This window comes from Elephas maximus, chromosome 22 (assembly GCF_024166365.1).
Source record: "Elephas maximus indicus isolate mEleMax1 chromosome 22, mEleMax1 primary haplotype, whole genome shotgun sequence".
Classification (NCBI taxonomy): Eukaryota; Metazoa; Chordata; class Mammalia; order Proboscidea; family Elephantidae; genus Elephas; species Elephas maximus.
In genome coordinates this window covers 42,120,784-42,142,807 of record NC_064840.1, presented here as the reverse complement: position 1 = coordinate 42,142,807, position 22,024 = coordinate 42,120,784, and the positions used below count along the sequence as shown (strand labels likewise).

The 22,024-nt window shown below is 40.4% G+C and overlaps 1 protein-coding gene across 12 annotated transcripts in view; it reads left to right on the top strand.

Moving 5' to 3' along the window:
• MSRA (methionine sulfoxide reductase A) overlaps positions 1-22,024 on the top strand; it is an 816,105-nt gene that overhangs the window by 304,882 nt on the left and 489,199 nt on the right. For 11 of the 12 annotated variants that reach the window (XM_049866284.1, XM_049866282.1, XM_049866293.1 and 8 more), the window contains one exon: positions 6,374-6,442. The exons of the other annotated variant lie outside the window; for it this stretch is intronic. In XM_049866284.1, coding sequence (XP_049722241.1) covers positions 6,374-6,442 — 69 coding nt within the window. The remainder of the gene's footprint in view (positions 1-6,373; positions 6,443-22,024) is intronic. 12 annotated transcript variants of the gene reach the window in all.

The following is a 22,024-nucleotide window of genomic DNA, read 5'->3' as shown; positions in this document are numbered from 1 at the left end:
CTAGCTAGAGCAATAAGGCATGAAAAAGAAATAAAAGGCATCCCACTTGGAAAGGAAGAAGTAAAACTATCCCTAGTCACAGACGATATGACCCTATACATAGAGAATCCCAAAGATTCCACAAGCAAACTGCTGGAACTAACAGAAAGATTCAGCTGAGCAGCAGGATATAAGATCAGGATACAAAAATCAGTGGGATTCCTGTACACCAACAGAGAACTTCAAAAAGGAAATCAGGAAAACAATACCATTTCTAATAGCCCCTAAAAAGATAAAATATTTAGGAATAAATCTAACCGGGGATGTAAAATACCTATACAAAGAAAACTACAAAACATTACTGCAAGGAACCAAAAGAGACCTACAAAATGAAAAAAAAAAAAAAAATACCATACTCATGGATAGGTAGACTCAACATTATGAAAATATCAATCCTACCCAAAGCAATCTACAGATATAATGCAATCCCAATTCAAATACCAACAGCATTCTTTGTCGAGATGGAAGAACTGATTATCAACTTTACATGGAAAGGATGGAGGCCTTGGAAAAGCAAAGCACTGGAGAAATACGAGGCCTCACACTACTTGATCTTAGAACCTACTATACACCCGTGGTGTAAAAGGAAAGTGGTGGGGTGGCGGCGGGGGGAAGTGCCAAAAGATTGTGGGGATTGAAACCAATGCCATAAAACAATTTGTGTATAAAATTTTGAATGAGAAAATAATTTGCACTATAAATTTTCACCTAAAACACACAAACACACAAAAGCTGGTTAAGTTACCAGATTATTTTTAAATAAGTGTTTTAAAAATGTTTATGTATTTAAAAAATAGGACTTTTGGTTATTTGGCCTCCAAATATTTGCCTTAAGAGAGTTTCAATTGGAAAATGCCTCAGAAGCTCAGCCTTGGTTTCCAAGGAATAGAAATGCCATTGCTTAGCTGCAAGAAATTGAAAGTAGCACTAAATTCTCTCCCCCAATCTTTTATAGCTTTTATTGCAATTGATCATGTAGAAATAATAAGGAATATGGTTTCTTTCTTTGTACCATCTCTGTTTAATTTATACCAAGAATGGCAAAATGATTTCATGCTGTCTCCAAATAATCAAAGATTTTGTGGAGTGCTATGCTGAGAAAGAATTTTGTAATCACATTTGGGGTCATCATGAAAATATGCTGTGGTCTATTAGTGATGTATTCCATGGGTATGGCGGTAGAGGAGAGGCAAATTTGTGCCATGTGTTTGCCATTTCTGTCTTGGATTTTATTAGAAATGCAGTACACACGTATTAGTAATACCTTAATGGTTAATGTAGTGTTTGCTATGTGCCAGGCACTGTTCTAAATGCTTTACATATATTAACTCATTTAATTATCAAAACAATCCACAAGATAACCAACCAATAACTGTTTGCTGTCAAGAGGACACCAACTCATGGCGACCCCATATGTGTCAGAGTAGGACTGTATTCCATAGGGTTTCAAATGGCTGAAGTAGATCACCAGGCTTTTCTTCTGAGCTGCCCTGGGATGGACTCAAACTGCTAACCTTTTGATGAGCAGTCGAGTGTTTGCACCACTCAGGGACTCCCTAGTTATTTTAAGTTTTGCATATTTTTGCCAGTCTTTTTCCATAATCATTCATAGTTGTAATTATAATCTACGTGGAATATGTAATAGGATTTCTTTTTATTTGCCATTATCCCAAATATCTTTCCATGTTTCTGTATATCTCTCAAATGCTATATTTGAAATATGCTGCATAATATTCCATTCTATAAATTCTTGAATTATAGTTTTGGAAGTGTCTTTGTTATCTAGTGCTGCTGTAACAGAAATACCACAAGTGGATGACTTTAACAACGAGAAATTTATTCTTTCACAGTCCAGGAGACTAAAAGAATGCATTCAGGGTGCCAGATCCAGGGAAAGGCTTTCTCTCTCTGTTCACTCTGGTGGATGGTCCTCGTCATCAATCTTCTCTTGGGTCTAGGACTTTCTCAGTGCAGGGACCCCACTTCCAAAGGATACCCACCCCTCTTGGTTCTTCATTTTTGATGGTGGGAGGTCCCTCTTTCTCTCTGCTTACTTCTCTCTTCTATATCTCAAAAGAGATTGACTCACAATACAACCTAATCTTCTAGATTGAGTCCAGCCTCATTAATTTAACTGCCTCTAATCCCACCTCATTAACTTTATAGAGGTAGGATTTACAAAACATAGGATAATCACATCAGATGCCAAAATGGTGAACAGTCACACAATACTGGGAATCATGGCCTAGCCAAGTTGACACACATTTTAGGGGGATGCAATTCAATCTGTAACATTCCACTCTTTGCCTCCCCTCACCCATTCATGTATAAAACACATTCACCCCATCATATCATAGCAAAAGTCTTAATTCAACTCTAAGTCCAAAATCCAAATATTTCTCTTCATCTGTGAAATCTAGAATACAAGTTACCTGCTTCCAAAGTACGGTGGTGGAACAGGCACAAGGGAGACATTTCTATTACAAATACAAGAAATTGGAGGGAAAGAAGTGATAACAGGCACCAAGCAAGTCAGCAGAACACATTACATTCACTCTCCAGGCTTGAAAATAATCCTCTGTTCTCTGAGACCATTTAGGCAACGGCCCTGCCCTCCAGACTCTGGGTGTTGGCCACACTCTCTGGATTCTGGGTGGAGGCCCCTCAGCTCTGAGCTTCAGCTCCACTTTCCAGGCCCACTGGAACAGCCAGTCTGCTCCCTTGCATTTGGGCGGCCCCATTCTTGTAGTCCATCTGAGTGGCAACTCTATCCTTTGGCCCCAGCAGGCCCAGTTCTTCTACCCCTTGGGCATGGCAGCCCTGCCCCCTCAGCATTGGGCAGCAGATCTGGCCCCATCCCACTGGCACATGTGAAGGGCAGCCCCACACTCCAGAAATGAGTTGGTGAAGCTCTACTGATAATTGCCTGGAGGCACCCTACTCCGCCAGTAAAACCCTCAGCTGGAAGGCACGCAGCTCTCTTCTTCCGTGGTTCAGCAAGCCTATCTCCACCCATAAGTGCCTGGAGGCACCTCACCCTGGCAGGAAGCCTCCTGCGCAAAGGCTTTCAGCTCTCTTGCTCCATGGGTTGGCTCCAGCACTGTCTCATGCTGGTCTCCTTGTTCTGCTGCTGCTGTTTCTCTGCTGCTGCTTCTCACTATCTGTGCCATTTTCATTGTAACAGCTCTCTTCACTTCCTTCTGAGTCCTCACTGGAATTTTCTTTGATGTCCATAATTCTACCAACAGTCTCTTCAGGGAAATTTAGGCTTTTACCATTAAGCACTTTAAAACTCTTCCAGCCTCTACCCATTTATAGTTTCAAAACCGCTTCCACACTTCATGTATCTGTTAGAGCAGCACCCCGCTCTCCTGGTACCAAATTCTGTCTTAATTACCTAGGGCTGCTGTAACAGAAATATCACAAGTAGATGGCTTTAACAAAGAGAAATTTATTCTCTCACAGTCCAGGAGACTAGAAGTCCAAATTTAGGGTGCCAGCTTCAGGGGAAGGCTTTCTCTCTCTGTTCTGGTGAAAATTCCTTGTCATCAATCTTCTCTTGGGTTGAGGAGTTTCTCAGTGCAGGGACCCCAGGTCCAAAGGATGTGGTCACCTTCTGGTTCTTCATTTTTGGTGGTAGGAGGTCCCTCTGCTTCTCTGCTTACTTCTCTTTTATATCTCAAAAGAGGTAGACTCCAGATAAAACCTCATCTTTAGATTAAGTCCTGCCTCATTAACATAACCAAACCAAACTCGGTGCTGTCAAGTCGATTCTGACTCATAGAGACCCTGTAGGGCAGAGTAGAACTGCCCCATAGGGTTTCCAAGGAGGAGCTGGTGGATTCAAACTGCTGGTCTTTTGGTTAGTAGCCAATCTCTTAGCCACTACACCACCAGGGCTCCAAACTGCCTCTAATCCTGCCTTATTAACATCATAGAGGTAGGACTTACAACACATAAGAAAATCCTATCAGATGACAAAATGGTGGGCAGTCACATAATACTGAGAATCATGGCCTAGCCAAGCTGACACATATTTTGGGAGGGACACAATTCAATCCATACCAGGAACCAATTTCTTTACTTTTGGATAAGCAAGCCTCTTCAGAAACCCTATAGGGCAATTCTACTCTGTCCTATAGAGTCGCTATGAGTTGGAATCAACTCAGTAGCAATGGTTTTGGTTTTTTTGGATATCTCTATAACCATTGAACAGAATCATGACCTTCACATGGAGCCTCATCATGTTTCTTTGGATTCGGTAATCATTGATACTAAGCATATGAGTGTATACTTGACAAGGTCATGTGGCTACCTGGGATCTTCCTTCATTCAGCTGCTAATTGTGCCAGTTAGTAACTAGAGACTACTTGCAGGCTGCTAAAACTACTACCTTGTACTCTGAACCCTGGGATGACTCCTTCCCTTTTCCCAGGTTTTCTGTTTTTAGCATAGTGCCGTAATTACTTAGGAACCAGTGGAAGCCCCTGAACTCCTGAACTGATAGAATCATCAAAGGATTGTCTGAACTAGATTGAACCTCGAAAACCTTCAGGTTCTACAAGACTTTCAGTGGTTTCAGAGACTGCCTAGTGTTCCCATGAATTTGAATAGGGTTCTCAAGACCTACCAGTCCGTCCTTAATTGCCATTGCTTCTCAGCATATCACCTCTGCTTCACTCAGACCAGATTCTTCTCTGGCCCAGGAAGATACGGAGGTTATATTCTGCTCTTGGCCTTCAGTCAAGTTACTTCCTTACTCTCTGCCTTTTCAAACGCTACCTCTCCTTTAAGACTCTACGCTACTCTCAATTCCTCCATGTTGTAGACTAACTTCCCAACTTCCTCCCACCCGCCACTAACTGCTATAGTACTTTCCGTCTATACTCCACTACTTAGCACATAATTAATTATAATCTTTCTGATATTGTTTGCTTTTGAATTTTTACCTCTTGAAGATAATTGTACTCTCCATCAGGATTTTCTCCCTAGATCCCTTTTACCCTAGGTCATACCCCTTTGCTGGAGCTCAATACATCTAATAAAGCAAAAAACCAAACCTGTTGCCCTTGAGTCAATTCTGACTCATAGCGACGCTACAGGACAGAGCAGAACTGCCCCATAAAGTTTCCAAGGAGCACCTTGCGGATTCGAACTGCCAACCCTTTGGTTAGCAGCCGTAGCACTTAACCACTATGCCACCAGGGTTTCCATACATCTAATAAACCCAAACCCATTGCCGTTGAGTCGATTCCGACTCATAGCGACCCTATAGGACAGAGTAGAACTGCCCCATAGAGTTTCCAAGGAGCACATGGTGGATTTGAACTGCTGACTTTTGGTTCCCCCCCCCCCCCAGTGCCATCGAGTCGATTCCGTTAGCAGCTATATTACTTTACCATACACCACCAAGGCTTCCATACATCTAATAAAGAAAAAAAAAAAAAAAAAACAGAAAAACCCAGTGCTGTCGAGTATAACCCATTAAATCAAGATATTTGTGCTCAGTGATGCAGCGGCACATTGTTTTAGCTATTCTTCTCCTATGTATTTCCTACATAAATGCTCACAGTAAAGAATTAGTGAGGATATTATTAAACTACTCATAAATGGGACATACTCAAAAATTCTGTGTATGTTCCCTATTTCAGGGCTGTAAGAACAAGTTAATACTGGAAAAGCATAATCTTATCACTTTTTATTTCTAAGTACTTGAAATGCATTAGAGTGGGAAAGATGATTGGTTGAGGGCGCTGGGGGATGAAAAGTAGTAAGAAGCACTGGAATATCCATCTTGACTTTAAGAGAGCTAGTGTCTTTTGGCCCTGGGAACAGTGCTTGAATTGTGGTAGAATGACGTGCTCTGCTCTTCTGTTTCTTGAAAAATTGGACCCACTATCTTTATTTCTCAATTTAAATACTGATTGGGTCAGTGATTGTCAGGAGTCTTCTAGGGGAAGCCACCCCCAGTGCACCCTGGAACTGGAGTTTCCCCGGTTTTCTAAGGGACAGTCTGGCACAGTGGGAGCCTTCTGGCCAAGAGTCAGGGGCTTTTCTGCTGGACTAACTCTGTCACCACCTGCTGGACAACTCCACAAGCTCAGCCTGGGCACACACATGTGTAAAACAAAGTACACCTGAACTACATGATCTCTTCTAGTGTTTTCTCTAACTATGAGATTAAAAATAAAAGTCAAAACTGTCTGAAGAGGGCAAGCTTTGATGCTCTCTATAGCTAAAAATGACAAATAGGTTCCTTGACACATTTAATGACACGTGTTAGTATCTGTGTAGAACTTTACAGTTAAACTTGCATTTTTTTCCTTTTTTCTAGCCAAACATCATGTCAATGGCAACAGAACAGTTGAACCTTTCCCAGAGGGAGCACAGATGGCTCTATTTGGTAAGATATCAACACTGAAAGAAACCCCAAATTGTATGCAAAGACTAGTGTCAAATTTCTTAGCAAGAGTCCTCAGGGCTTCAAAATCTGGGCTGTTCTAGATGTTTACAAGTCATTGCAGCCAAGAAAACTATTGAATTCTCTCAGTAGTTTCTGGTATCAGAAAGGCTTATTCTATAGACTTACGTATTCTTTCTTTTCTCGCTTTGACAACCTAAATATCAAACTGTGTATTTGCTATTTCTTACGTCCACACTGTGAATTCACCTAGAGTTCAAGTTTTTCTCTAGCCGAAGGGATTTTTTTTTTTCCCACATTGATATATGACCTTGTTAAAGACTGAGATTCAAGTAGTTTTGAGTTGTCAAAACTCTTCTAGCTTCCATCCTATTCTGGTCTTGATGGTAGTCTCCAGTAAGTGCTTTTCATGCAAAACTGCTTTGAAGCATTGATATGTACTTGAACTGGAAATGAGCCCCAGGACAACCCTGTCTCTAAATTAATATATTCAGGATATGTTTTTTCTTAATCCCAGAGATGGAATCAGGATTAGTAATCAATATTGATTTTGTTGTTGTTGTTATTAGGTACCCTTGAGTCGAGTTTGACTCATAGCAACCGTAGGTACAACAGAATGAAACACTGCCCAGTCCTGCACCATCCTCACATTCATTGTTATGCTTGAGCCCCTTGTTTGCAACCACTGTGTCAGTACATCTTGTTGAAGGTCTTCCTCTTTTTGCCAGCCCTCTACCAAGCATGATGTCCTTCTCCAGGGACTGGTCCCTCCTGATAACATGTCCAAAATATGTGAGATGAAATCTCTACACCCTTGCTTCTAATGAATGTTCTGGCTATACTTCTTTCAAGACAGATTTGTTAATTCTTCTGGCAGTCCATGGTAAATTTAATATTCTCCAACACCATAATTCAAAGGCATCAATTCTTCTTTGATCTTCCTTATTCATTGTCCAGCTTTCACATGTATATAAAGTTATTGACAATGCCTTGGCCTGGGTCAGGCGCACTTTAGTTTTTTTTTTTTTTTTTAATTAACTTTTATTGAGCTTCAAGTGAACATTTACAAATCAAGTCAGACTGTCACGTATAAGTTTATATACACCTTACTCCATACTCCCATTTGCTGTTCCCCTAATGAGTCAGCCCTTCCAGTCTCTCCTTTCGTGACAATTTTGCCAGCTTCCAACTCTTTCTATCCTCCCATCCCCCCTCCAGACAGGAGATGCCAGCACAGTCTCAAGTGTCCACCTAATACAAATAGCTCCCTCTTCATCAGCATCTCTCTCCTACCCATTGTCCAGTCCCTTTCATGTCTGATGAGTTGTCTTCGGGAATGGTTCCTGTCCTGTGCCAACAGAAGGTTTGGGGACCATAACCACCGGGATTCCTCTAGTCTCAGTCAGACCATTAAGTATGGTCTTTTTGTGAGAATTTGGGGTCTGCATCCCACTGATCTCCTGCTCCCTCAGGGGTTCTCTGTTGTGCTCCCTGTCAGGGCAGTCATCGATTGTGGCCGGGCACTAACTAGTTCTTCTGGTCTCAGGATGATGTAGGTCTCTGGTTCATGTGGCCCTTTCTGTCTCTTGGGCTCTTAGTTATCGTGTGACCTTGGTGTTCTTCATTCTCCTTTGCTCCAGGTGGGTTGAGACCAACTGATGCATCTTAGTTGGCCGCTTGTTAGCATTTAAGACCCCAGACGCCACATTTCAAAGTGGGATGCAGAATGTTTTCATAATAGAATTATTTTGCCAATTGACTTAGAAGTCCCCTTAAACCATGGTCCCCAAACCCCGTCATTGCTCCGCTGACCTTTGAAGCATTCAGTTTATCCCGGAAACTTCTTTGCTTTTGGTCCAGTCCAGTTGAGCTGACCTTCCATGTATTGAATATTGTCCTTCCTTTCACCTAAAGCAGTTCTTAGCTACTAATTAATCGGTAAAAAACCCTCTCCCACCCTCCCTCCCTCCCCGCCTCGTAACCACAAAAGTATGTGTCCTTCTCAGTTTATACTATTTCTCAAGATCTTATAATAGTGGTCTTATACAATATTTGTCCTTTTGCCTCTGACTAATATCGCTCAGCATAATGCCTGCCAGGTTCCTCCATGTTATGAAATGTTTCACAGATTCATCACTGTTCTTTATCGATGCGTAGTATTCCATTGTGTGAATATACCACAATTTATTTAACCATTCATCCGTTGATGGACACCTTGGTTGCTTCCAGCTTTTTGCTATTGTAAACAGAGGTGCAATAAACATGGGTGTGCATATATCTGTTTGTGTGAAGGCTCTTATTTCTCTAGGGTATATTCCGAGGAGTGGGATTTCTGGGTTGTATGGTAGTTCTATTTCTAACTTTTTAAGGAAAGGCCAGATAGATTTCCAAAGTGGTTGTACCATTTTACACTCCCACCAGCAGTGTATAAGAGTTCCAATCTCTTCGCAGCCTCTCCAACATTTATTATTTTGTGTTTTTTGGATTAATGCCAGCCTTGTTGGAGTGAGATGGAATCTCATCGTAGTTTTAATTTGCATTTCTCTAATGGCTAATGATCGAGAGCATTTTCTCATGTATCTGTTGGCTGCCTGAATATCTTCTTTAGTGAAGTGCGTGTTCATATCCTTTGCCCAGTCTGCTTCTTTATGTGGTTTGGTATCGACTGCTGTCTCTGAGCCATCACTTAGTGATTTATTCTATATTTACTCACTGAGTCTTATCTTGTTTTGCTTTCTTTGAATATACGTGGATGGGCTACTAGATTGTGCTGTCTTGTTTGTTGTAGCCCTTGACTTACTTATGACCTATTACCAGCTGGTTTGGGCTGTTGCCAGATATATATGCCTGAGTCTATTCACTATCCTTGAGTAGAATTTGATTTTGGGTCAAGTGTGTGCTGCACCCTAACACCTGTCCACCTCGAGAAGTAGTGGTGATAGTTGTGTGCACCAGATTCTAGCAGCAGCTGGGGTTCACACTCCAGGGGGGGCAGGATGCTGACAGTCTTCCCCCAAGTGTCAGTGAGGTAGGTGTGTCTCTATTCCTATAGCACCTTGGTGGGAGGGCTCTGCAGCTGTACCTTAGGCCCCCAATGCAAGTACCTCTACTGATTGGTAGGTGTCACCCTCCTTAGACCCCTAAGGCAAGAGGCTAGGTGGTCTGGGGGGAGCTTCAGCCCTCAGTTCCCTGTTGTGGGTCAGTTAGGGCTCTGTCGAATAAGCAGAGATATCAGACCTGGGGAACTTGTTTTTCCAGTAAATCCGCTAAAAAAAATGCAGTCAGATCCCTATCAGAACTGCCTTTGCATTATAACAGCCACCTTGTTCCCTGTAAGGATGAAAGCCCGAGATTTGGATCATATATGCTTGGCTGGAGCTGGTTCTGTGTTTTTAGTCCAATTAGGGAAGGATTTTTGGTCCCTGGGTTTTTTGTGGTTGCTTATCTCAGGCCGGAAGAATGGGTTAGGAAAAGACCAAAAAAAAAAAAAAAAGGAGAAAAGCAAAGCCGTGGAGCCGGAGCCTTCTCCCTCTGGCTCAGGCAATTCCAATGTTAATGAAGCTGCCTGGGAAGGGGAGGGGAGGGTTCAGAAAAACAGCAGAGCGTAGCACCCCAGAATATAGCCAAAGTTGCTTATGTTGCTTGGGATGACTATTTTATCTGAGATTCCCAAGGGGCGTGTCGCCTATGGGTGCTGGCTGTGTGGAGATTGTCCCCGAGGGTCTGGCCCACTGAAGCCGCGGTCAGATCCTCCGCTGCCAGTCCAAAGCCCAGCGTCAAGGTTCCCCTGCTGGGACGCTGCACTCCCGGCTCCAAAATCAGTCACTGCCTCCCGGGGACTTCTCATCCCGCCAGCCGCGTTGCCACGCCGCCCCCGTGGACCAGCTGGGCCCCCTCCCGGGGTTAGTTCAGGAGAGTAGGGCTACACCCCATGTTTGCGCCATGACCATTTGCTGCGTTCAGCTCCCCTGTGCCCAGTCCAAAGCCCGGCGCCAAGGTTCCCTGGCTGGGACGCTGCACTCCCGGCTCCAAAACCAGTCACTGCCTCCCGGGGACTTCTCCTCCCACCAGCCGCGTGGCCGTGCTGCCTGCGCGGACTGGCTGGGCCCCCTCCCGGGGTCAGTTCAGGGGGCTAGGGCTGCGCCCCGTGTTTGCGCCATCACAGATGTCGTGTTCAGCTCCCCTGCGCCCAGTCCTAAGCCCGGCGCCAAGGTTACCTGACTGGGGCGCTGGCTCCAGGCTCCGAAAACAGTCGCTGCTTCCCCATAGTTGTTCGTTCTCCGCCTCTGTCACTCAGGTCAACTCTTTAAATCTGCATTTGTTGTTCAGGGTTCATAGATTGTCATGTATGTGATCGATTCACTTGTTTTTCCGAGTCTTTGTTGCAAGAGGGATCCGAGGTAGCGTCTACCTAGTCAGCCATCTTGGCCCCGACCCACACTTTAGTTCTTAAAGTGACATCTTTGCTTTTTAACACTTTAAAGAGATCTTTTGCAGCAGATTTGCCCAAATGCAATGCTTCATTTGATTTCTTGACAGCTGCTTCCATAGGCATTGATTGTAGATCCAAGTAAAATGAAATTATTTACAGTTGAAGAATTATGCAACAGGGACCTAATTCTACTTAGGTGTTTATGAATCTTGCACTGTATGGGTTACCTTTTAAATGTACTGGTCAGTGATTAGAAGTAATTATGATCAGAAATTTAACTGGAGAATTTGATTTTTATAGAAAAAGGTATAATGGACACTTTAAAAAGTGTGCTAAAACGTTTGATTTGTTAACTCACCTGTGAGAAATTATGTTCAGATGATAACGTTTTACCCAAATTGTAGGCCTAACACAGTGTCTCTTACCATGAGGCAGCAAGTGTCACATTCAATGCTCAAAGGGTTATTTTGATGATTTTTTTTGCCGTTCAGGTTTGTCAACCCCCAGACATGTTAGAAAGCAGGTTCTATGTCATACTGAGAAATTTGAGGCTGCCTTATCTTAGCAGGTTTCCCTCTGTTGTGATATTAGAGGAAAACTTTCCTCCCACAGGTCAAATTACCTTCCCAAAGACCCATTGCCAGACAGGTTGCTGACATTGTTTGGCCACAGAGTTAGAAATGTCAGTGAATAAAGCTCTGTGGTGATTTTTTTTTTTTCCTTTGGTCACGGGTTTGGTTTATAATGGCTTTACTAAAAATCCTAACTCATGGTCTGATTGTTTGACTTGGGGAAAGCAACTTCCCCTCTCCAAACCTCAGTCTTAAATTCACCTGTTGAATGTGTATAATTTCCACAAGTTAAGAATATATGTTGTTGTGTGCTTTCAATTTGTTATTGCCTCACAGCAACCCTATATGACAGAGTAGAACTGCCCATAGGGTTTCCTAGGCTGTAATCTTTACAGGAACAGATCTCTAGTTCTTTTCTCCTGCTTAGTCACTGGGTGAGTTCGAACTGCTGACCTTTTGGTTAGCAGTCAAGTGCTTAACCATTGTGCTACCAGGGCTCCTTTATTGATCGTAAAATAGGATCATCTTTTGACATCTAAGAATCTGCAGTTTGGCTCTTTTAGATGCTTAAATTAAATTAAGCATCTATTTTGGCTAGGTACATACAAGCATTTTATATTAGTGTTTTTAAAACTGTACTTGCTTTATATAACTTGACCACCTGATCTACAGTGAAATGAGGGAGCAGATGGTTTTGGGGGAACACGTCTTTCTTTCTGGGTTTTTTATAGCTATGTTGAAAAAACCAAATTAAGCTTGGTGCTTAGCTCTTTTACGCACAGTGGGTTTTTAATTCTCCTAGTACTTTGTAAGGCTGATAGTATTATGCAATCCTCTTCTGAGAGAGGTCACGTTGCTTACCTAAAGTTACACAGCAAGTGAGAATTTGAACCCAAGTCTAACTGACCCTGAAGTCCATGCTCTATTCACGATGTCACCTGACCCTCTTTTAGCATTGGTTGAATAAGTCCTGGAGAGCCTGGAGAATTCAGAAATGCCTTTCTGCTGGATCCATGCACCTGTTTAAAAAATACCATTGCAGTCCAGTTGGTTCTGACTCAGAACAACCCTATAGGACAGAGCAGAACTGCCCCATAGGGCTTCCAAGGCTGTAATCTTTATGGAAGTAGACCACTACATCTATCTCCTGCAGAGAGCCTGGTGGGTTCAAAATGCAGACATTTCCATCAACAGCCAAGCACTTAACCACCAGGCCTCCTTGGATCCATGCACAAAGAGCGTGATTTCCAGCCAATCCAGTTTAACAAATTGATTTGTAAAATTTTATGCATTCTGAGTACTCTGAAGAGCTCTTGACATGCAGTTTTGCTGGGAAATACTGCTTGGAGGGACATCTTCTACTGTTCATGGTTTTCCCTATTTGATTTTAGTTGTTGTTGTTGTTGTTAGGTGCCCTCGAGTTGGTTCTGACTCACAGCAACACTACATACAACAGAAGGAAACACTGCTCAGTCCTGTGCCATCCTCACAATCTTTGCTATGTTTGAGCCCATTGTTGTAGCCACTGTGTCAATCTATATTGTTGAGGTCCTTTCATTTTTCGCTGACCCTCTGCCTTACCAAATACTGTGCCCTTCTCCAGGGACTGGTCCCTCCTGATAACATGTCCAACATAGACATGAAGTCTCACCATCCTTGCTTCTAAGGAGCATTCTTGCTGTACTTCCTCCAAGACAGATTTTTTCATTCTTCGGGCAGTCCATAGTATATTCAGTATTTTTCTCCAGCACCATAATTCAAAGGCATCAATTCTTCTTTGGTCTTCTTTATTCATTGTCCAGCTTTTGCATACATATGAGGCAATTAAAAACACTGTGGCTTGGGTCAGGTGCACATTAGTCCTCAATGTGGTATCTTTGCTTTTTAACACTTTAAAGGGATCTTTTGCAGCAGATTTGGCCAATGCAATATGTCTTTTGATTCCCTTACTGCCCTTTCCATGGGTGTTGATTGTGGATCCGAATAAAATGAAATCCTTGACAATTTCAATCTTTTCTCCATATATCATGATGTTGCTTATTGGTCCAGCTGTGAGGATTTTTGTGTTCTTTATGTTGAAGTGTAATCCATCCTGAAGGCTGTAGTCTTTGAACTTCATCAGTAAGTGCTTCAAGTCCTCTTCACTTTCAGCAAGCAAGGTTGTGTCATCTGCATAACGCAGGTTGTTAATGAGTCTTCCTCCAATCCTGATGCCATGTTCTTCTTCATATAGTCCAGCTTCTCAGATTATTTGGTCAGCATATAGACTAAATAAGTATGGTGAAAGAATACAACCCTGACACACACCTTTCCTGACTTTAAACCACGCAGTATCCCCTTGATCTGTTCAAACAACTGCCTCTTGGTCTTTGTACAGGTTCTGTATGACTCTGGAATTCTCGTTCTTCTCAATGTTATCCATAATTTGTTATGATACATACAACCCAATGCCTTTGCATAGTTAATAAAACACTCTCTGGTATTCTCTGTTTTCAGCCAGGATCCATCTGATATCAGCAGTGGATCCCTCATTCTACATCCTTTTCTGAATCTGGTTTCAATTTCTGGCAGTTCACTGTTGATGTATCGCTGCAACCACTTTTGAATGATCTTCAGCAAAATTTTGCTTGTGTGTGATTTTGTTTGATAATTTCTGCCTTCTGTTTGGTCACCTTTCTTTGGAATGGGCACAAATATGGATCTCTTCCAGTTGGTTGGCCAGGTAGCTGTCTTCCAAATTTCTTGGCATAGATGAGTGAGCACCTCCAGTGCTGCATCTGTTTGTTGAAAGATCTTAGTTGATACTCCGTCGGTTCCCGAAGCCTGTTTTTCATTATTCCCTTCAGGCGCTTGGACTTCTTCCTTCAGTACCACCAGTTCTTGATCATATACTACCTCCCGAAATGGTTGGTTGAATGTTGACCAATTCTTTTTGGAGCAATGACTCTGTGTATTCTGTCCATGCTCTGCTGATGCTTCCCGAGTCGTTCAATATTTTCCCCATAGAATCCGTCAGCATTGCAACTTGAGGCTTGAATATTTTCTTCAATTCTTTAGCTTGAGAGTACGGAGCATGTTCTTCCCTTTTGGTTTTCTAACTCCAGGTCTTTGCACATTTCATTATAATTCTTGAGCTGCTGTTTGGGATCTTCTGTTAAGTACTTTTACTTCATCATTTTGTTTGCTTTAGCTACTCTACATTCAAGAGCAAGTTTCAGAGTCTCTCCTGACATCCATTTTGGTCTTTTCTTTCTTTCCTGCTTTTTAATGACTTTTTGTTTTCTTCTTATATGGTATCCTTGATGTCATTCCAGAATTTGTCTGGTCTTTGGTCATTAGTGTTCAATGTGTCAAATCTCTTCTTGAGATGGTCTCTAAATTCAGTGGGTTATACTCAAGGTAGTATTTTGGCTGTCATGGACTTGCTCTAATTTTTTTCAGCTTGAACGTGCATATGAGCAATTGATGGTCTATTCTACAGTTGACCCCTGACCTAGCCCTGACTGATGGTATTGAGCTTTTCCATCATCTCCTTCCACAGATGTAGTCAATTTGATTCCTGTGTATTCCATCTGGCTAGGTCCATGAGTATTGTCACCATTTATGTTGTTGAAAAAGGTATTTGCAATGAAGAAATCTTTGGTCTTACAAAATTCTGTTGTGTGATTTGACTTTAGTAGCATACATTAATGTTTAGGAGCCCTGGTAGTGCAGTGGTTAAGAGCCCAGCTGCTAACCAAAAGGTTGGCAGTTTGAATCCACCAGCTGCTCCTTGGAAACTTTATGGGGCAGTTCTACTCTGTCCTGTATGGTTGCTATGAGTCATAATGGACTCGGCAGCAAAAGTTTGGTTTTTGGTTTGCTGATTTATAGAAGAATGTCTTACTGCAAGTTATCCAAAGCAGCAGTGGCACTTTGTATTTATCTGAACTCATTGCTCGACTTTGGAGGCCTTAATATTTTATCCCAAAATAGTATCACCAATTTCAACTTCATTATCTATTATTTAATAATTTGGATATACCTTACAGAATAATGTCCAAATAGTAACTTTTAAATTTAATCTACTCTGAAAGTGACCATCGTCATTAGGCTTTTAGATTAGAATGCATAATACAAGGATAGAGTGAGGGACAAGGGCACATTCCCTTGTGAAAAATATATGAATATGTTATTTGAAGTGATCGGGGACTATATAGATGATTTCTTAAAAACTATTTCTGGCATACAGTCTTCACAGGTTTTTTTTTTTTTAATTTAAAGACTTATTTTTTCAGATTTTCTTTTGTGGGCCATTAGTTTTTCCTCGTTATATTTTGTTTTTATGCAAACACAGTTCTTTAGCTTCTTTGTTGCTCTTTTTGCACTCTATGATTTGGGACAATGACAAGGAAGGTAATAGGTTCTGTTCTACTAGTGAGCTTCTCTTCTCTGTGTATGATGCTTTCTTTCAAGTCAGTGGGATACCTTTTCTCACAAGCTTAAAAAGTAGAACTGAACATTTAAGAGTACCCTATAGATATTATCCCTTTAATCCTTACAACAGCCCTGTGAAGTGGGTATTATTGTGCTCTTTTATAGACAGAGAAACTGAGGCACACAAAGATTAAAGAGACATGGTCAAGTGGAGAGAAGGCTTTCTCGGGTATGAGGACATCCACATTACATTTGCCAACATGCTGTGCCTGTTTTAGCAAGGCTCTCTACCGCTCTCAATCTCTTAATGAAAGCGACATTCCACTGACAGTGGGCCACTCTGTCTTTGCAGAGAGCATAGGTTTCTAGCCTCTCTGTGGTGGTGGTTCTTAAGCATGGAGCAACTGTTCACTGTATTAAAAATACTCCACAGTCAGAAAGATTGATCATTTAAAAAAATTAAAGCATTTTAATTGAAAAGGGTGGGAAGTAGGAGGCCAGAGATTTGGATCTTAATTTGTGAGCATTTTTAGCAAAATTAAAAAAAATGAAATATAATTAAAAAAAACTTTAAAGTACAGTACTTGACTGTATAATTTATCATCCAAACTAGTACACTTTTGAGAGTGAAAGGGGTGCTATTAAAAATTATGCTGCAATGATGCTGTGTAAACCTGGGAGGCTTCAGGCAACTGAATATAATGTTACGCTCTGTTGAGGGTAGATGTTATAAAATACTGCACCAAGAATAATAAATATGCATTGAGTAACGTTGGAATTGAAAAATGATGATCTTAGATGTGTAAAATGAAGTAACCCGTTGCTTTTGATTCCGACTCTTAGAAACCCTACAGGACAGAGTAGAAGTGCTCCATAGGGTTTTCAAGGAGCAGCTGGTGAATTTGAGCTGCTGACATTTTGGCTAGCAGCCAAGCTCTTAACCACTGTGCCACCAAGGCTCCAAAATATAACATAATAATTTTAAATTATATGTAATGTAGCATGTTTACTCACCCTCTCCTCAACTTATTGACGTGGTTAGCTTCCAAAGAAGAGGTTGTTATGTGAAAATCAGTGTTGTGCAAAAATGGAGATGATCACATCAGGTCACAAAATGGAGGATGAATACGTCATTACATAACTGCCAAACCACTGAGAATCATGGCCCAGCCAAGTTAACCATCACAGCCAGGATCACTGTCACCTTGCACCTCAGTGTTCATTACTGCCAGATATACGTTGGTTATGTGCAAAATAGACGGATAGTAGGTTTTTCCTATTGTCATAAATGCAAAATGTTGGATAATGAGTAGCTGATAAGTGAGGAGTAGGTGTATTATATTTTTTCTGAATGACCTTAAATTAAAAATTAATTTATATTTATAAAACTTGGCTCATATAACTTCTATATTAGATGCAGAATTGAACTGATTTTATCTTTGGAATGTTGATATTGTACTAATGCTGTTCAGTGATGTAGGGTAATGAACTCCTCATCACTAGAGGTATTTAAAAGATCATTCCTAACCAGTTGGAAAATAGGACTAAATGGCCTCTAAGATTCTTTCCTCTCAATTACTGAGAATCTAATTTGCTTCAGAATGCTTCTAACTCTAAATTCTTTTATCCTGTCATTTAGAAACCCACATTCAAGCTGTTTGGTGAGAGTAAGACTCTCTAGTGAGAAATTCTGCTGTTCAGAAATCGATACCAAGCAACAACAGCAGAAGTACCTTAGTGAATTCTTTGGGTTGCTATGGTGTTTTAGGCTCGCAATAGCCTGACAGCAATGGCTGTGTGACCTCAGACCCCTACCAAACTTGTTTTCTATGTCATTTCTCTTAGGGTTATTGAAACGAGAGTGAACAACAACCAATCTAAGCTGATGATCACATTACATATCTCTGTTTGTAGCTGAGGTGCCAGGAAATCACTGGACACCTTCTTGGATGGCTGTGTGGATGGACTGATCATTCTGTCAGTTCAATGACTGTCAAAGGTCCCAAAATTCACCCCACTGTGGAGGACTCACCTTTGGCATCCCAAAGGAGCATGAGATCAGTGACTGTAAGATGAACCAATCACAAGAAATTTCCCCCTGACTTGAATTTTAGGTGATTTTTGAAACAGCCACAATTATTTGTCTGCCAGCCTTGAAAACAGCAGGCAATATGTCAGACTTCAAAGAAAAACATATTGGTGTCTCCTTGGCTTGAATCCAACTTTATGTTGGTAAATAATCGAATCCCGGTGTACCATATTTCTTCCAGAACCTTGACTAAAAACCATTGAAGATCATTCTGTGAGGTGCAGAATGGCAGTCATTCCAGGAAAAAGACCAGAAAGAATGACTTTGAGCTGTGTTTATAATTAACTAAAGAATCTGAATTCACAAGACTGTAAGAACAGCAGGCTGCTAACTGGTGCAAACTTCTAAAATGATGAGGTACTTGAGGAAACAAAAATAGGCCTTTCTCCCATGGTAGTTCGAAACACCTTTAAAGGACAATTATTTGTCATTTGGAGACACATTTTAAGTCACATTTTATTTTATATATCATTTTCATGTCTTTAACGATCTCAGTTTTCATTATTTTTGGAGGGTGGGTGTCAGGGAAGTATGAAGAGGTCATGTAGCATAGAGAAGGGGGAAGTTAAAATCTGTGTTAAAAATCCCTTTTAGTTTTGCCTGGGATTGTGGTCCTGGCCCTAGTTTAGAATAGAACAGCATGGAGTTGTAGAGAAGTCTATAAGTAATTCGAAATTCACAGAGGTCTTTGGAGTCAGACAAACCTTGTCGTGTGACTCTAGACAAGTTTCTTACCCTCTTTAAGCCTCATTACTCATCTGAAAATGAGAGAGTATTAACTTCATGACATTGTTTTTAGGGTGTTATCAGACAATGTATACACGGCATTGTGCCTGGGGTCTGACACAAAGTGTGCTACTCCCAGGGCCAGCTGGAGAGGGTACTCCCTGGTAGGCCACCAGTGGTCTCCCCAGTCAAGACTAACTGTGATTAAGGCCCCAGGAGGGTGACCACAAGAGTAATCAGTTCCATTTGATTTCCATGATCTCTCCTTCACAATACTTGATGAGTCCTTTAACTCAGGGATTTTGAAGGATAACAAATAGTGTTAGTTAAGAACTAATATAACACTGGCCAGCCTTTGTTATTAACCTTTCTACTAGACTCAGTCTCACCGCTAGTCTAAGCTAGACAGTTACTTTTTGTATTAGTATGGGGCTTTCAGAAAGTAGATGAGCTGTGGCTCACCTACACTATTATCATTAGTGTACAATGACAACCCCCTTTTTTTTTAGTTTAAAAAATGAAAAAGATTTATTTAACTTATTTTACAAATGTGGTGGCAATTTCTTGAATTTTTATAGAGGAAACAAAATAGAATCTGCAGGAGAAACAATAATTATACTTTTACCACTTCTGTGTTAAATTTGTCATAGAAGAGAAATATGGATATAAGAATAACAAAAACTAAAAACGTTACCCATTCTTCAGTTTAACTCAACTAGCATTTTTAAGAAAAATACTGTGCCCTTTGTTGAAGATAATAAGAAACAGAATATTCTCTCTCTTACACTCAGTCTCCCCAACTGTTTACCTTGGACTTTGTTATAAAATGGGTTAAAAAACCAACCTGTTGCTGTCAAGTCGATTCCAACTCATAGCAACCCTATAGGACAGAGTAGAACTGCCCCATAGAGTTTCAAGGAGCACCTGGTGGGTTCAAACTGCCAACCTGTTGGTTAGCAGCTGTAGCACTTAACCACTATGCCACCAGGTTTTCCAAAATGGATTAAAGGCAACTTAAAATACATACAAGACACAGCATAATGGCATACATTAAGTAGGTAAATATTAGAGTAAATAAACGTGAGATAAATGAAATATACAAAGAGTGCGTGCTACAATCCTATACACTTATCAAAAAATTGGCCACAAGTATGGCTGTATGTTTTCTAGCAGCAATGTTAAGAGAAACCAGTTGGTTATATGGATTTTTTTTTTTCTTATTGATAACTGAAAATCTAAATGCTTGGGAAATCATAAAAATTCCTAATTCTAGAACCAGGAAGACATTTCTCTCAAGAGTACTAATAAGGAAGACACCATCTAATGTAATGCAGCAAGTAGTATTGTTGAGAACACCTTAGAGTTAGCAGCATGGGGAGTTTTGTGGGATTGTTTGTAATGCTGATCTTCACTTTAGGCTCATGACATCCACTAGGACACATTTCAGTACAAGCAGTCCTGCAGCTCACCAGTATGCTTCTCTGACAGGCTCAAGCTTAGTTCAGAAGTTAGTTTTATTGTGTCTGAAACAGTAGATGGACTAGATATCTTTTAAGGAATTTTCTATCATTCTTATTTCTCTCAGTTGAGTTTTTTTAAAATATTTATTTTTTAGTATTTTATTATGAAAAATTTCAAACATATGTAAAAATGGAGAGAAGAGTATAATGAAGCTTTACTCAGCTTCAATCAGTTATTGGTTATGGCTACATGTGTTTCATTCATATTCCCACTCATTCCCTGTCCCCTACCCCAGATTATTTTGAAGCAAATATCAGATATCATTTTATCTACAAATATTTTTTAAATTTATTTTCACTGCTGTTGAGAATATATACAACAGAACATATACCAATTCAACAATTTCTACATGCACAATTCAGTGACATGGATTCCATTCTTTGAGTTTTGCAACCCTTTGCACCCTTCTTTTTTGAGTTGTTCCTCCCGATTAATATAAACTCACTGCCTCCTGAGTTTCCTATTTAATCTTTTTTTGATTTGCTATTGTCAATTTGATCTCATTCTTAAAAGAGCACAACACTCAAGGCATTTTATACTAGTTAAGCTAAACTGTCGTTTCGTTTTAAGAAGATTTCAGGGGATGTTTTTGTTTTAAGGTTTAAAGATTATCTCAGGGCAATAGTTTTGGAGGTTCATCCAACATCCGTGGCTCCAGAAAACCTGGATTTCATGAGAATTTGGATTCTATTCTGCATTTCTCCCTTTTTCATCAGGATTCCCCTATAGAATCTTTGATCAAATAATCAGTAATGGTACCTGGGCACCATCCAGTTCTCCTGGTCTCATGGCAAAGGAGGCAGATGTTCAACATCCATAAGCATTTGATATATATCTCTGAAAGATAAGAGCAATTTTAATAGGAAAGTATAATGCCATTATCTTACCTAAACAAACAGTAGTTTCTTACTATCATAAAAATCCCTAGTTTGTCCATATTTCCTCTATTGTCTCATAACATTTTTTTAACCTTTTTTTGAATCAGGATTCAAACAGAGTCCACACATGCAGTTGGTCAGGATTCAAACAGAGTCCACACATTGCAATTGGTTGATAGGACTGTTTAGTCTGTCTCAATCTTAAAGTTCACCTCTCCCTTTTTTTTTTTTCTTATAATTTATTTGTTCAAGAAATTAGATCATTTATGTGGTAAAGTTTCCTTCAGCCTGGATTTAATTATCATGTTAGTCTGTCCTCTGTATTTTCTATAAACTGGAACTTAGAGATTGATTAGAATCAAATTTGATTTTCTGGCAAGAATACTCCATAGGTGTTGGTGTGTAAGTCATTCCAGAGAAACTTATTAACTGGTCCTTGTTCTTTTGGTGAAGTTAGCACCCTTTAATGACCATCGCCTAGATCTATTATTTTATTAGAGGCTAAAAAATGGTAATATTCTAATTCTGGCATTTCCCGCTATTTATGAGCCGAAATATTTCTTTAAAACTTCCCCTTATCAACTATTTGATTATCTTGAGATTTAGTTTGCTTCAAAAAGCAGACTAAGTATTTAGTTTTTTCCTGTTATTTGCTGCTTTGCTCCATGTATCCGAGCATGAGTTAAATGTATATTCATGAATCAGTGTGTGTGTTTTGCTTAAATCAAAAGTTAGTTAATAAGTGATGCAAATGCCTTCAATGTGATTGAATGACCATTTTCACTTGGACATTTAACCAAATAATTGAAATTTGTAACCCTTTGCTCAGATGCTAGAAAATATAGTAAGAGTAGACAGACTGCCTCAACGAATTTGGAAAAAACAAAGAAACAGACATTTAGACAGGTGGCAGAAGGTTGTTTCTTAGAC